The following is a 14674-nucleotide window of genomic DNA, read 5'->3' as shown; positions in this document are numbered from 1 at the left end:
TAGGGAGCCGGACCCAGAAGGTGGAAGCTCCGCCAAAGGCGAAGCAAAGCGAGACCACAGGGCGTGGAAGGACTCGCTGTGGGAACAGGGGGGGCTGATGAGTGCCACGGGAGCTCCGTGACCAGGGGGCGGGCCCTGCATGGGGCTGGCCCTGCGACAGAAAAGCGCTGAACCCACCTGGTTGGAGAGGAGGTCAAGTGGCGGGCTGAGGGCCAGGTTTCAGAAAGGCAAGCAGGTGACATTACGGGTGACAGCTGACACTTACCAACGACCCCCCACAGGGAAGGACAGTTGTACTTGGCGCCCAAGGACCCTTTCCTTTGGTTTCCCCCACAGGAGCTCGGGGCCCTGGGCGCTGACTGCCGGGGTGTGAGGGTTGGGTGGGGCGGTGGCTGCAGGCCCAGGCGGACACCCAAACCAGCCCTGGGGGCTTGGTGACGAAGTGGCTGTAACCACCACAGGGAGTCAAACCGGCAGGAGGAGGAGAAACCAGCAGTTGCCATATCTCAGATGTGCGTGTGGAACGGGTGAGGGACTCTACCGCCAGGGGCCGGGAGCCAGAACCACGGCCAGGAAAGAGCTGCTGGGGGCCAGGCCAGAGGCCCAGACGCGCCTGTGGGCCAGGCGTGGGCACCACTGCATTGGCCAGGCCGGGCCCGGGGGACGGCACCCCTGGCCCCGCTGGCTGGGTCCTCACACGGTGGGGCCGGGACCCCGCACACGCCAGTGGTGGTTGTCTCATTGCAGCCCCCACGCCCCGGCTGGTCAGTGGAGCCCACACGAGGCGGTGGCTTCTGACAAGAGACTCAGGCCTGGGTTTTGTCCCCTTTCACGCAGGCAGGCGTTGCTCCGTGGACTTCGGCTCGTCTCACGGGCCAGTGTGGCCTGCACACAAAAATGCGGGTGTGCCCGCTCGCATGCCCTCGGCTCCCCCCTGCCACGCGGGACAAGCACACAACACGGCCTGGAGAACCCCAGTGCTCCTCCGTCAGCAGCCAGAGGCATGAAGTCCGACGTGGTCACCCCGGGTGGGACGGAGACGCCGCCCAAACCCACACCACGCAGGGCAGCCTGCGGCACCGGAGACACGCCCTCCACCAGGTAAGACGAGCACGTCACCACCCACAGCAGGCCCTGCGGTGCCACCAGAGCCAGCGTCCTTGAGACCCAGCCAAGCAGCCCCCAGGAGAGTCTCTCAGAAGAGGGGCTGACAGCAGAGGGTCCCTGGGTGGCGCGCGGAGGCCGAGGGCGCGCTGCTGCCTGTGCTGTCCCCAAGTGGCCGGCTCGCCCCGCTGGCCCCGCGAGGCGCTCCTGCGCCCTTCCCGGTGGAAAGGCAGACAAGGAGTAAGGCACCAGACGTTTGATTCTTTTATTTCCATATGCAATGTAATGTTTAGGCACGCTGCTTGGGATGCTATTTCTAAAAAAATTGTTGGCCATTTTTCAGAATATCCTTTTGGTTTTAAATACTGGTCAGGAAAAACAAATGATGTAAAAATAGGTGAATAATTTTCTATTACAGAAATGAAAAACTGATTTGCATCTAAAATCGCAAGAGGTGAAGTCGTTTAACCCTTCCACCAGACGGCACGCCATACACAACATATTGCTTCAGCTGTTTGAGAAGGCTGTGATGGGTTTTTATACTGACATAGAAAATTATAAATTACATTGAATTAGTATCCATAATCACTATATATATACACAAGCCAGTTCTAAAAAAGCAGACTGGCTGAGAATTTACAAGTGAAAACCCCACAGGGTACAGGAGAGCAACATGCCTGGGCGCCAGAGCCCGACCCCCCGTTTTCAAACGTGGCCGGTCCGCTGGACGCCCCAAACCTCCACGGGCAGCGCGGGCCTCTGTCCGCTGCGTGCGTGGAGTGGGGGCTGTTACATGAGCGGCCGTTCTGAAGTTCTCACTGGTGATGCCTGCTAACAAGGTAAGTTTTGGTGAATGGGTTAAAAGGCAGATGAGCTGCCGAAACGCAACAGAAAACAAAACGAGAATGAAGAACGAGAACGAGCCAAACCACTGGCCGTGTGCACCCCGAATGTCCTCGTGTTTCACCTGCACGGACGGTCCTCTCAGCAGACCAGACTTGAACAGAACATATGGCTTTACAATAACATCAATTTATCAACTAAGCTGTAGCAATAAATACTTAATCTCTACCGATAGACTTACATTTTTGATCCGTTTTTAACAATACAGAAAACAGTTACCAATCAAAAACTGGTTATAAAAAGAACACCGAATATTTCTTATTCAAAATCACTTTTGTAAGTTAGAACAACCAAAAGAACACAGAGGGCATCTCGATCCGGCTACTCCTTGCCAACCTGGAAGAAAAATGAATTCAGAATTTTGTACAAGGTGAAAAAATGTACGAAAACTGCCTAATACTTTGGTCACACTAATAATTGTCAGATAGTTCTGTTTCAAATACAATAGCTCTGTGTATTCACTTTTATAAAACTATTCTTACAGCCATTTTAACTACAGCATCACTACTATTATTACAGGGGTGGCAGGATCTTATTCACAGGCCACCCTTTCTTTAGAACAATACAATATAAACATACGCAAAAAATTCTTGGTATCTGTCAATGTGCAATATCGGTACACGTCTGAATCTGTACAATGTCTTAGCGTCTAGAGGAGAAAGGTTGCTGGTCCTGATCCCGTGCAGAGTGGGGCGCCGAGTGGGGCGGCGGCAGCGCGGCGGCCCCGCTGGCACCCAGAGCCCTGATGGTGGCGGCCCGCAGTCCTCGGTCAGCAGCAGAGTCACTCATCATACAGGGCCATTCGCGGACGTGTCGCCGGGCACACTTGGCTGGTCGGTCCTGCGGAGCGACAGACAGACATCTGAGGCACTTGGGCAGAAACGAGATGGGAAATTAACTTAGTTGGCTCCCCAAGGGTGGAGAAGGGCTGTTTTAATGTTGTCTACGTGATGCCCGAAGCACACAGTTACGTAATGAAACACTTCTCAGGTGCACTGATCGGAACCTCCAGAGACACGGGCCGAAGGGCCCTAAGCCGCCGGCCGTGGACGAGCAGGCGCCCCTCCCGCCGCCGGGAGCACAGGCCAGGGCAGTCGTGACAACTTGCTCCCAAGGCTCATCCCTCCTTCAGTGCAGCCTTTTATCTGCTCCATATCCTGCAGTCCACACAAAACTTCACTTGAAAAATGGTTCTGCCACTGAGAACCAAGTTCTCAGTGGGGAAAGTAAACCAAAAAAAGCAGCTCGCGGACTCCTGGTGGCAAACGAAGGTGCAAAATGCAACCAAAGAGCCCCTCACAGCCGGGGTGGGGCGGTGGGAGGAGGGGCGGGGCTCTCTGCGGGCCAGGTGCGACAGAGTCCCTGGTGCGACAGAGTCCCTGGTGCCTGCCAGCCACTCCTGCCCTGTCTCCCAGATCTCACAGAGAAGGGCAGGAAGGGGCTTGCAGGCCAAAGCGGGAAGCTCGCAAGTACTGAATGAGCATCGATGTTTACAAACAGTGCCAAGAAGCCGTCCACACACGGGCAGCACTCCCAGTGCAGGGGGCGGGGCCTGTGTCAGACACACAGGACCGAGGTTCTGGAACCAGGTACAAGCAGTGACATGCCATCTCTGCTTTCACCACTTACATGCTGTGTAACCTTAAGTTTCTTTCTTTTCTTAAGAAAAGACGTTATTTACTTTTGGACAGAGGGAAAGGAAGGGAGAAAGAGAGGGGAAGAAACATCAGGGTGTGGTTGCCTCTCACGCGTCCCCTACTGAGGACCTGGCCCACAGCCCAGGCCTGTGCCTTGACTGGGAATCGAACTGGTGACCCTATGTTTGCAGGCCGGTGCTCAGTCCACTGAGCCACGTCCCCCAAAGGGGTTCATGATTCTCCAATGTGCAAAGTGCCCAGCATGCTGGCGGGCAGCAGTGCAAACCGAAGTTCCGGGGCACCACAAATCTCTGGGAGCAACAGCACACGCCTGTTGTCAGCACTTGGCCACACACACTGTCCTAGCACCGCCCCGAACTGCTTTCAGAACACCGGTGTGACACACCCGGACATCTGCCTTGTCCCCGCTGTTAACAGCGTCACCTCGGACGTCGTGCCCCTCTGCCCCACCGAAAACGGGCACCTGCTCCCTCCCCTGGCCCCCCGCCCTCCAGCAGCACCTTCGCCACACGCGCCCCTCGTCTGCCTGCCCTGCTGCTGCTTCCTCATCCGGCCCAGGCCAACGGTGGCCACACTGAGCCACGCGCTGAAGGACAAACGCACTGACACAAATGACACCCCACCTCTCCCGGTGGTTCCCCCACTCTGTCCTGCACCCCCTCAGCCCCGCAGAGAGAAGGCAGGGCTCTTCACACCAGCTGGTGCACAGCAGGGAGGAGAAAGTGGGTTCTGAGGCCAACGACTCTGGCCCCAGAGAGCCACGGACACGCCGACAGCTGCCCATGCCTCACACTGGAGAAGCCGGGACCAGACTCCCGGACCCGGAGCAGCTGTCCGGCAGGACACAGGTGCACCGTCCTGCCATGGGGGCGGGTCTCCAAGCCAAAGAAACCAGGGAGATGACGACCGATTAGGAATCAGACCTACAAAGGGCCTTTACCAAAAACACACTGGAAAGCCCAAACACAGCTGGGGCCGGGCCCTCAAAGTCCAGGCCCCCTGCCTCCTCCTCTGAAAGCCTTCACTGGAGCTAACGCGCCCAAATGGTTCTCATCATTTCTTTCACATGCAAAACATGTACATACATACATGTCTATATATATATTAAATCACATTCACTCTGGCTCCAATTTCCACAAGAAACAAAGTCGGAGTTTGCTGGGACCACAGAGGTTTGCTAACCAGTGGACAGAGTGCCCCCTGCTGGTTCCACTGGTCACTTTACCACGGATGTGCCAAGAAGATTCCGGGGAGAGGGGGTCTGGCGGGGGAGAAAGCACAACTTTCCCGAAATGCTTTAAAGCTCACTTCATTCCTTAGGGAAGGCACACTCAGACTGAGCCATTTAAAATAAAACAAGTTAACTCTGGGTTGTGCTGTGGCCCCAGGACAAGTCCCCATCTTCCAGCAGGGTCTCCGGGGTACCCCGCCACCCTCACAGGCGCCTGATGGCACCAGGGCTCAGGTCTGGCCTAAGTGAAAGGTGACCAGGATGCAAAATATCTGCTGGTGGAGGATTTCCACACTCAGGTGTTTTGCAGAAACCGAACCAAACAGGGTTGGTTCAGGGTTCTGTCCCCTGGGCACGTCCCCTGGAAAACGGGCACTGGGAGCTGCTCGTGCCTGGCCGTGGCGTGACTCCGCAGGGCCCACGGGAGCCTGGCTGCCACAGTCAAGGGGACCCAGTCTCAGAGGTTCATCCAAAAGGGGCTGGGGGACGCACAGTGCTGGTGTGACACAGACACCCCACAGTGACCCCTGAGGGAGCCAGGGACATCACCGAACCCCGGGTTCCAAATCCTGAATGTAGACCCCCTGGCCCTGCCCCCCAGCCCCTAGGAGACGGCCGGCGGAGCCAGAGCAGGGTCTGGGCAGGCCAGAGGGAGCGGCCCTTACCTCTGCTCAGCACCACTGCCGGGGGGCCGGGGCGCCGCAGACTTCGCCTCGGCTGGCTCGGGGCTCTCCTCCGCATCTTTACAAGCAGCATCTTGAGAGGTAGACAGTTTTCCTTCCTCGCTGCAGTGGAGAGGACCAGAGGCAGCATTAGGTCCCCGAGGGTCACCGCCAGGTGGAGGGTGAGGGCACATGCAAATGGCTCTGGAGTCAGGACCGCCATGGAGTTAAGCCCTGGGGCTGAGCATGCGCAGGTGAGGGACACGGGGCCACAGGTAGCGACCAGGAAACCACAGGAGGGAAGGACCACGCAGGAGGGAACTGGAAGGGACGATGTGATGCAGCTGGTGTTGATCAAGAACGGCCCCATGACTTACATACCGATAGGATTTCAACACTCTGATGCCAAGTGTGCAAAACAGAAAAGAAATGTACAAGAGTTTCAGAACACTCCTAGAATGAGGGGTGGGGGTAACATGCCCACGACTGCGCCTAAGCAGGTCTGCAGACCCGGAGAAGGTGTCAAATGAACCTGTTTGGAGGAATGAGTCTTTAGTTAAGCATTTTGCTTCTGAGGCTGAGCCCATCACTTAAACAGTAGGACAGACCCCCACCAGTTTGCAGGCTGAGGCCATGGGAGCCGGGTTCTGTGGCGCCTGAACCAGTCCTGACCTTCTCAAGTTGCCCTCTGACCTCAAGTGAGAAGTACAGACACCCTGAAGGGAGAAAGCCAAGAACTTTGGACAGAACAGAAAGAGACAGGGGGAGGACTGTCTCCCCTGGGGCAGCGCTTGGTGGAGAGGGACCAGCTGCAAACACTGTTAACTGCAGGCTGGCGATTCAAACCTGTCTGGTCTCTGGTTTGCTGCGACCAGGACGGCGCTGACCGCGGGCTCCAGGGCAGCAGCTGGAGGCTCCCTCTGGGCAGACCCACCGCACTCGGGGCTGGGCCCTGTCCTCGGTTTGCTTAAGAAACGCCTAACTTTAGGGTAACTTCTCGGGTGGCTTTCAGATGGACCTGGGCGATGGACGGAGGAAAATGAACTGAGGCGTAAAGGTCTGCGGGCGACCTGAGCTGCCTGGCCGGTTGCTCTTTACCCCCACCCTCCACACCCTGCCCACCAGAGCAGCCACTGCGGCACTCCACACGTCCAGGGTGGGGTGAGAGCGGGGTTACAGTTGTTCCTGTGGAAAACGGTACAACAAACGATGACAGGAACAAACTGTTCTGAGCACTCCCAACCGCAGACCTGCCTCTGCCCCCCCCCCACGCCTCCTTCCTGTAGAGCACAGAAACACGGACGTGCTCGGAGTCAAGAACTGGCACCAACTGGTGCCGCACGCGGACTGCTCGCCCTGGGGCAGAAGGCCCGTCTGCCCCACCGACAGTGCCCCACGGTGTGCACCTGCCTCTCCAGGCACCTGGTGCCCACCCGACCCTCTGTGCATGCAGGGGCAATATGTGACACGTGAGGGGCCCGGGGGCTGCTCGGACACATCTCAGCTTGGAAGAGGCGCTCCTCCTCCTGTCTACAAGGACGCCACCCACCCCCACCCACCCACTGCAGGGCTCTGGGGCCCAGGACCCCCCAGCCCTCTGCACCACCCACCCGATTCCTGCTAGTCTCAAAGAGCAGCCGGGTGACGAATGTGCTTTGAGCATTAGTGTTTTTTTAGCCCTTTTGGATTTCCTTGTCTCTAAACTGCCTACTGATACCCTTTGCCCACTTTTTGATCTGGGTCTTCTGTCTTTTCCCTACTGCTTTATAGGAACTGAGGAGTAAGTGTCAGCTTCCCATCGACCCGGATACTGCACGCGTTAGCCCTTTGATTCGCTACCAGCCTCAATTCTACCTGCACCATTTTGTCAGCCCGAAATCCTTAACATTGATCCAACCCAAGTCTATCCTTTGCATTGTGGTTTATGCTTTTGAAGGTTTTCTTGTTTTACTTTTAAAAAGGACGTCCTTTTCTGCCCCTGACCAGGAAGACAGAGTATGTCGCTTCTAACCACTGTGGGGCTCCAGCCACACCCCTCACCGACAGGCCGTCTCAGGCGCTCAGGGCAGGAAGGGATGGTCAGGACACGCAAGCTGCCAGGGGGCTGTGCCGGCTGCGGAACGCGGCCCTGCACGCGACCCAGCTCCCACACTGACCTTCAACCCGCAGGGGCCACCCCGTGGTTGCTGGGCTCTCACCCAACGTGCTGGGCAGTCCCTCACCCAAAGTGCGGCTGACAGCCCAGTGTGAGTCACTGTGACTCTGGGGCACGACAAAGTTCGTGCCAGGGAAGTCTCCTGTCCCATCTTCCTTGTTTACGGTTCTCCAAGCAATCTGGGAACCTTCATTACTCCACAGATATTTTAGGGCATGTTTATTGATTCCAACTTTTAGAATTCTGATGGAAATTGCACTGAACTTAGTCACTGGATGTGGGGAGGCCTCCAGGGCACCGGGCTGGCTGGCCCATCCCGGAGCTGCACAGGCTTTGCCCGCCTGCATCTTCTCCGGCGGCTTTATCTGCACTTCCGAGTTCCCGTTCTCCCTCAACGACTCGGCGTCTGCTGACTCAGCGTCTGCTGGCGAGGCTTGTGACCAGTGCTCTCTCTGCCTTTCATCATACTCCCCTGCCTGCCTGCTGACACACAGAAAGGCTGATTTTTCAAAGTGACCTCCTACCCAGGGGCTTTGCTTAGGTAACAATCGGTCACATGGTCTGCGAGTGACAGGTTCACCGTGTCACACCCAACCTCACCTGTACCTGTCCTCTCCCCTCACAGCCTTGCCCAGGACCTCCCGCACAGTGGCAGCAAGATAGACGCCCTGTGTTATCTCTTACCCTGAGGGACCACCTCTAAAGGGCCCTCCTGAAGTGCGGTCTCCGCTGCAGGACTTTGGGATTGAACTTTTACCAAGGTTGGGAAACGCACTTCTGCCTTGCTTTGCTCAGAGTTTCGGTCTCACGCAGGTATGAACTCCAGGAGCAGCAGCTTTGTCAGAAGGACGTCCTTTCCGTCTACTGGTGTGTGGTGCTACACGCGCACAGACAGACTTCCCGACACTGAACCTCCCGGGCCTCTGCCCCAGGGACGTACTCGGAGCATGACAACTTATTCTTAACATGCTGTTGGGGTCCGTCAGCAAACAACATGCCCACCCGACACGTGCGGGGCCTGGGGGAATTTCTACATGCAGTTTGCTCCTAAGGGACACAAGTCGATGGTTTTCTGTAATCATCCTTATCTGGCTCTGGAATTCAGTGCCTCACAAAGGTCGAGGCAGTTTTTGCAGGGTTTCTGTTTTCTGTGACGAGGCAGAAACCAGGGGACCCAAGTGCCAGGACAGCGGTGCAGCCACTGTCACGGCTCCTGCTGATGGGCCACCCTGCAGTTGGGGCCGCTCCCCATTTCCCTCCACATGGAATGGCTCGTATCATTTGTCCATTTCAAAAATCATTCGTTTGTGTCTTTCTTATTGTTAATAGGTTCTTCTTTCTTTATCCTTCCACTGAACATTTCTTTGCTGGCTATAATCTTTTTCTCTTTTGCTTTCTAGGCATTTTTATTTTTTATTTTAATTGTTGTTCAAGTACAGTTTTCTGCCTTTTACTCCCATCCCAGCCCAGCCCACCTCCCTTCCTTTTCTTTCTAATTTACCCCCATCTTTTGGAGTATTAGAAATTTATCAAATTTCAAATTTATCAATCTTTTCCTTCCTTTATGGTTTGGCTTATTTTTTCCCTTCTTTCCTTCCTCCTCTTTCTTCTTCTTCTTTTTTTTTTTTAGGGTTGGCTTTATCTCCCTCCTAATTCTGAAGATACTCTCTTACTAAAGTCGCAGCTGGGCCCTTCCCATACATATTGAGATCTCACCTTCCTCCCAAACGACAGTCACCATGCAGAGCCTGCTTTTCCTGCCGGACAGAGCGCCACTCGCTCTCACACGTGCGCAGTTGTGTGCGTGCATCTCTGGGCCCCGCCTTCTCAGCACCAGTGTCAGGAAGACGCCTGGACCCCCAATCTGGTGAAGCCCCCTCACTTTCTCCTTTGAAATGACCTTGACTATTCTCAGCTCCCTTTGGTCTCCTTTATGAATCTCACGATCAACTTCTCGACTTTCCTTTCAAACATTCCCGCCTTTTACTTGAGTCTATGCCGCATCTGCCAAGACGCCAGCACAGTGCTGAAGAGAAGCAGTGACCACAGGTGCCACCACCTGGGCCACCCTCGAGGGGGATGTTCCCAACACGCCCCTGTGCAGACCGTCCCCCTCAGGTGGTCAGCGGACACCGTCGTCAGGTTTGGGGGCCACCTTCTCCGTTGAGGCTGCTGGAAAGTCCCGAACAGGTCTGACTGTTTACCAGAGGCTTTTCTCCATCTGCTGAAGGTCCAAACAGTTCTCTTCTCACCCACCCGTGAATCACCGTCAGTGACTTGTGGCTACAAGTCACAAGGCCCTCGAGACATATCCCCGGTGTCTGAAGACAGTGGTCAGTATGATACCAAACCTTGGGTTTTAATGGCCTGAGCTTTGCAGCCTGTATACGAGTCAATTTCTGGGACGACTAAAGACTGGCCGATTTTTTTATGCCCACACATTTTAAATCCGCTAGCCTTACAGTGCAGTCTTCTAAACACTACCAAACAAGGGGGCGGGGAGAAGGAGAGGGAGGGAGGGAGGTGCGCGCTCAGGGACCCAAGCCCTCGTCTCGTCACTGAGACCGCTCGAGTCTGACAGAGACACCAGGAACCCGCACCGGAACCAGGTCACAGACGCTGACAGCGGAGGCTCCCCCTGTCCTCCCCACGCCCGAGGCCGTCAGCCCTCCCCGCCCCACCCAGTTACCTTTTGAAGACGGCAGTCTCTGTCTTGGCATCTACAGTGAGGCTGAGGGTTTCCTTCACGCCGCCATTCATCACTGTCTCAGTTACCTGGTCTGCGTCCCCCTCTCCATCGGAGCTGGCCTCCATGGCCACGCTGCCGGACACTGAAAGAGCACGCACCGGACGGTCACCCTGCCGCGCCGGCAGGACTCTCCTGTGCAGACCCGCCCGCCCGCCCGCACAACGGCTCCTGCCCGAAGACCCGGAGACGGCTGGCCTGCGTTGCCTGGGGCGATGCGGGACAGGCCCACGGGGAGACGCGCACGGGTCCCTTCCAGCACGGGGCCAGGCGCCCCCACTGCCTTCTGAGCTCCCAGGCCACCCACACCCCCGCCCTCCCCCTGACAGACTCTGCTGCTCCTTGTGGTCCCTGCCCACAGCACAGGCCACAGCCAGCAAGCTGCAGAGGGAGCCGCCCCCCCAAGACACCCCACTGTCCACACTCACAGGCTATCAGCTGCCCTGTCCTCACTCACCCTCTGTCTTTCCTTAAAGTCACTTACTCCCAGTTCCTTGTGGACGCCCTCCTCCTAAGAGGGAGCCATCCGGTCCACTGGTTACACACCTGGGCCCGAAGTCAGATTTCCTGAAGTCGGAGCCCAGCCTCACCGCCATCAGCTGTGCATCCCTTGGCTAGGGGCCTAAGCTGCACCTGAACTTTCTCAACCACCACTTGGGGGCGAAGGGAGGCCACCCCTACAACACGGTTGACAGAGTGACAACAAAACCAGTGTCAGAAGGACTGGTTTTCCCTGCCCGAGGTCCCCGCGCCCTCTGCCATGCCCGCATTTCTTTCTTGCAGGGCTGGCTTCCTCGTCTCCTTCCCACACTCCCAGCTCCCCTTCCCACTCCCCTCACTCCTCTCCTCCCTCCCGCCCCACCCCCCAAAGTGCTGTTCTTGAGACTGAGAAGAGTTCAGGGCCTACACGAGAAACAACGTGTGTGTTGTGAACAAGACAACCCGCTGGACTCCATTAACCATTGTTTGTTCATAAAGGTGAGAAAGAAAATAAAGAGCCCCCAGCCGGAAACACACCCGGATACACGCATACTCGCTCCAGCAAAGTGGACCCCAAGAGACAGAGCACAGGGCGCAGGCCGGGCGTGCACTCACGGGGGGCCTGGCTCTAGTCACCCGCACACCACAGGCCCCGGCACCGCCCCTCTGGGCCGGTTTCCATCCCTGTGCGTTGATGGGGCCGAACAGTCCCTCGGTCCTTCTAGAACCGACATGTGGTGGCTCGACATGAACAGGGCTTCTCCTCTCCAGCTGCCCATGCACCTGAGACCCAGCATCTCGTTCTCCTGGCTCTGCTGAGCTCCTGAGCCCGAGAGTGGAGGGAGTGCCAGTCCGGTTTTATAAACCTGCGATGCGGACCAAGACACCCTCCCCGCTCTGAACACACTGCAGCTGGACAAGCCGCAGCAGGACGGCCTGCAGGCTGCGCCCCAGCTCTCGGCACCCACCTTCGGGTGGCGCGGCCAGCGCGGTGACACTGGGAGTCAGAGGGTCCGTCGGTTCAGTGCTGGTTTCCATCTCCACCGGAGAGTTACTCCTTAAAGACTCTTTTGTACTTTGAGAAAAGAGAAAATTCAGATGTTACTTAGCAGAGGGTAAGAGCCCTCGGGAACCGTTATTCACAAAAAGCCTTTGGAAATCAGTTCCGATCCACTGGGGCGACGCTGGCAGTTGGTTCAGGCTGCAGTGACGCAGGGGTCCCACCGTGGGTGGTAGACGTTCTGCTAGCCCAGCAGGGCACCCAGCATGGCGGTGGCCAGGGGCTCCTTGGGTTCAGAGCATGTGAGCCTCACCCCAATCCCAGGCTCACAGGCGCACACTGCACAGCACCCAGGGGACCTCGACGCCGTTTCCACCGAAACCCTGGCCTACGCAGAGCTGCCGCTGACCGCGCAACTGCGGCTGAGGGAGCCCCCCTCACCCCAACAACGCTCTTGGAACCAAGGATGCTCACCCCTGGAGGAGTAGGTGGGACCTGACCGCCCCACGTGTGGGGTGCCACGGGGGAGTCGTGAGACCACGCACGGTGTTGGGGAGACAATTCCCACCCGTGCGCTGCTCCTCCGAGGAGCAGCTCAGCCACCGCCACTGCTGGAGTTGCCGTGGAGCAGTGTGGGCTCGCGCCTACTCTCTGGTTTGCCGAAGATGGCAACTCTCGCTCATCCTTTCAGGGGACAAGACAAAACAACGTTCTGCAAATCACACTAAGCCTGACAAGACGTGAAACCCACGGTTAGTACTCAAATGCTGGCAACAGCACTCAGGGGAACTTTGAGATGACAGGTGGCCACCGTGGAGGGCACCAGTGAGCCTAGCGGCACGCCGGTCACACCCCCGGGCGAGCTACGAGGAGAACGCAGGTCCGCAGAGGGCCTGTCAGTTCCTTGGGGTCCCCCCACCCACCCGCTGCATCCCGGCCCTGCCCTTCCTCCACGTTGGGCACACCAGCGCCCTGGGGCCACCCTTTCCCAGGCTACTTCTCCCCGATCTGCTCCCTCCCTCAGCTCTCCCTGAACGAAAGGAAGGAGGGTGCTGACTATGTTCTTGTACCTCAGCTGCGTCACTACGTCCCCACGCAGGGTTTTCACATTCAACTTGGAAGGTACCGACCCACGCACACGCCACCCCCGCTGCCCTATGGAAAGGTCCAGAAAGCTGGCACACGGGCTCACCTCAGGGAGGACGGGAACTCTGAGAAGGAGGCCCAGCCGGTCTCCTTGGTCGGCATCGGCTCCTCCGTGCTCCAGACATCAGACCCCACGGAGTCCAAGGGAGGGCCGTGAGCAGTCTCCATGGGGACGTCAAAGCTGGCCGACCAGCTGGGCGCTGGAGAGGGGAGCAATTTCGTTTTGAGAACACGCAGGTAACGTAACAGGAGGCACCTCTCAGAGATGCGCGGCGGTGCCCCCGTCCCCCACACCGCTAGGCAGGAGCGGGGGTGGCACCCTCAGGACACCTACCCCGCTACAGAGCTGCATGCGTGTTCTGATCCATAGCACTTCCGTTCCTAAGGTGTTTTTCCCAGTAGAAATATCACACAAAGACGCACAGTCCACATGAAAGGATATGCTAGTGTTAACTTCTTAGTTTTGGCAAATGTACCAAGGCCACGCTAACACTGAAAGGAAGATGGGTGAAGGAAGCCACTCCCTGCAAAATCCTTGCCATTTTTCTGTAAATCTAACGTTATTCCGAAATGAAACGTTTATTTAAAACACTGCTGGCTACTCAACTGCAGTAGGAAATGCAGTGTCCCCCCCAACCCCATCCCAGGTTTCTTCCGTATGCTGATGAGCTAGCGGGCTGGGGGCACCCAGACCACCTCCGGGACGGGGCTGGTTGCCAGGGGAACTGGCCATGATGGAGGGTCTCGGCTCTCAGCCCCACCCTCCCAGGAGGACAGACAGGCTGGAAGTTGAGCTCATCGTTAACAGCCGCTATAAAACCCAAGCTGCAGGGGTCAGAGCTCCTAGGGCAGTGAACAAAGGGTGGCACATGACAAACTCCTTGGGGACACACCCTCCCATGCTCAGGACCCTTCCAGACTGTCCTGTTCATCTCTTCACTTAGCTGTTCACGGCATCCTTTAAAATATCCTTTGTAATAAACTGGCAACAGTAAATAAAGTGCTTTCTGAGCTCTGTGAGCTGCCTTAGAATACTGGACCCCAAGGAGGTCAGAGGGACTCCCCACTGAGCTGGTTGGTTGGAAGCCTTCTGACAGGCACCTGAAGTGTGGACAAGCCCTCCCCACCCCTCACCCTACGAGATCCAGCCCTGACCCCAGCTACACATGACCCAAACGGGACTGCAGGACCCAGCTGGTGGCGGGGCCTGGTCTGTGCATGAAAGCCCACGTGGCTGGTGTCAGAAGTGAAGCTGGGAGAACAGGGGACAGTTTTCCTTATTGACCTCCTAAGTCCCGTAGACACGGGTTTATTTCAGAGGTGAGGTTGGTGGGATTGGCACGGGGCATCTGATTCCTGTCCCGATGCCTGTCACCATGCCACCTGCCTGCCAAGTTTGGATCTGTCCTGCACGTCTCTAGCTATTTGGAAGATTATTCTAGAGGCAAAGGACTGAGCAATACCTGCGTACAACAGGAATGCTCTGGTGTTAGAGACCTTACTGTGCCTTTGGGCAAGTTATCTACATTCCCAAGCCTGACTTTCCTCATGCTTTCTTTTTTTTTAAAGTATATTTTATTGATTAGGCT

At 56.8% G+C, this 14674-nt stretch overlaps 1 protein-coding gene across 17 annotated transcripts in view; it reads right to left on the bottom strand.

Moving 5' to 3' along the window:
- Nucleotides 1-1355: 1355 nt before the first annotated feature.
- Nucleotides 1356-14674, bottom strand: part of PPP6R3 (protein phosphatase 6 regulatory subunit 3) — a 118682-nt gene continuing 105363 nt past the window's right edge. For all 17 annotated transcript variants that reach the window (XM_053662891.1, XM_053662890.1, XM_053662896.1 and 14 more), the window contains 5 exons: nt 13132-13285; nt 11908-12014; nt 10403-10544; nt 5562-5681; nt 1356-2847 (listed from right to left, as the gene is read on the bottom strand). In XM_053662891.1, the coding sequence (XP_053518866.1) occupies nt 2796-2847; nt 5562-5681; nt 10403-10544; nt 11908-12014; nt 13132-13285 (575 nt within the window). In that variant the 3' untranslated portion in view covers nt 1356-2795. The remainder of the gene's footprint in view (nt 2848-5561; nt 5682-10402; nt 10545-11907; nt 12015-13131; nt 13286-14674) is intronic.

This window comes from Artibeus jamaicensis, unplaced genomic scaffold (assembly GCF_021234435.1).
Source record: "Artibeus jamaicensis isolate MK-2021 breed Jamaican fruit bat unplaced genomic scaffold, CSHL_Jam_final contig_3109, whole genome shotgun sequence".
NCBI classification, from domain to species: Eukaryota; Metazoa; Chordata; class Mammalia; order Chiroptera; family Phyllostomidae; genus Artibeus; species Artibeus jamaicensis.
Note: the sequence above shows the minus strand (reverse complement) of the source record. Positions and strands in the feature narration are given on the sequence as shown.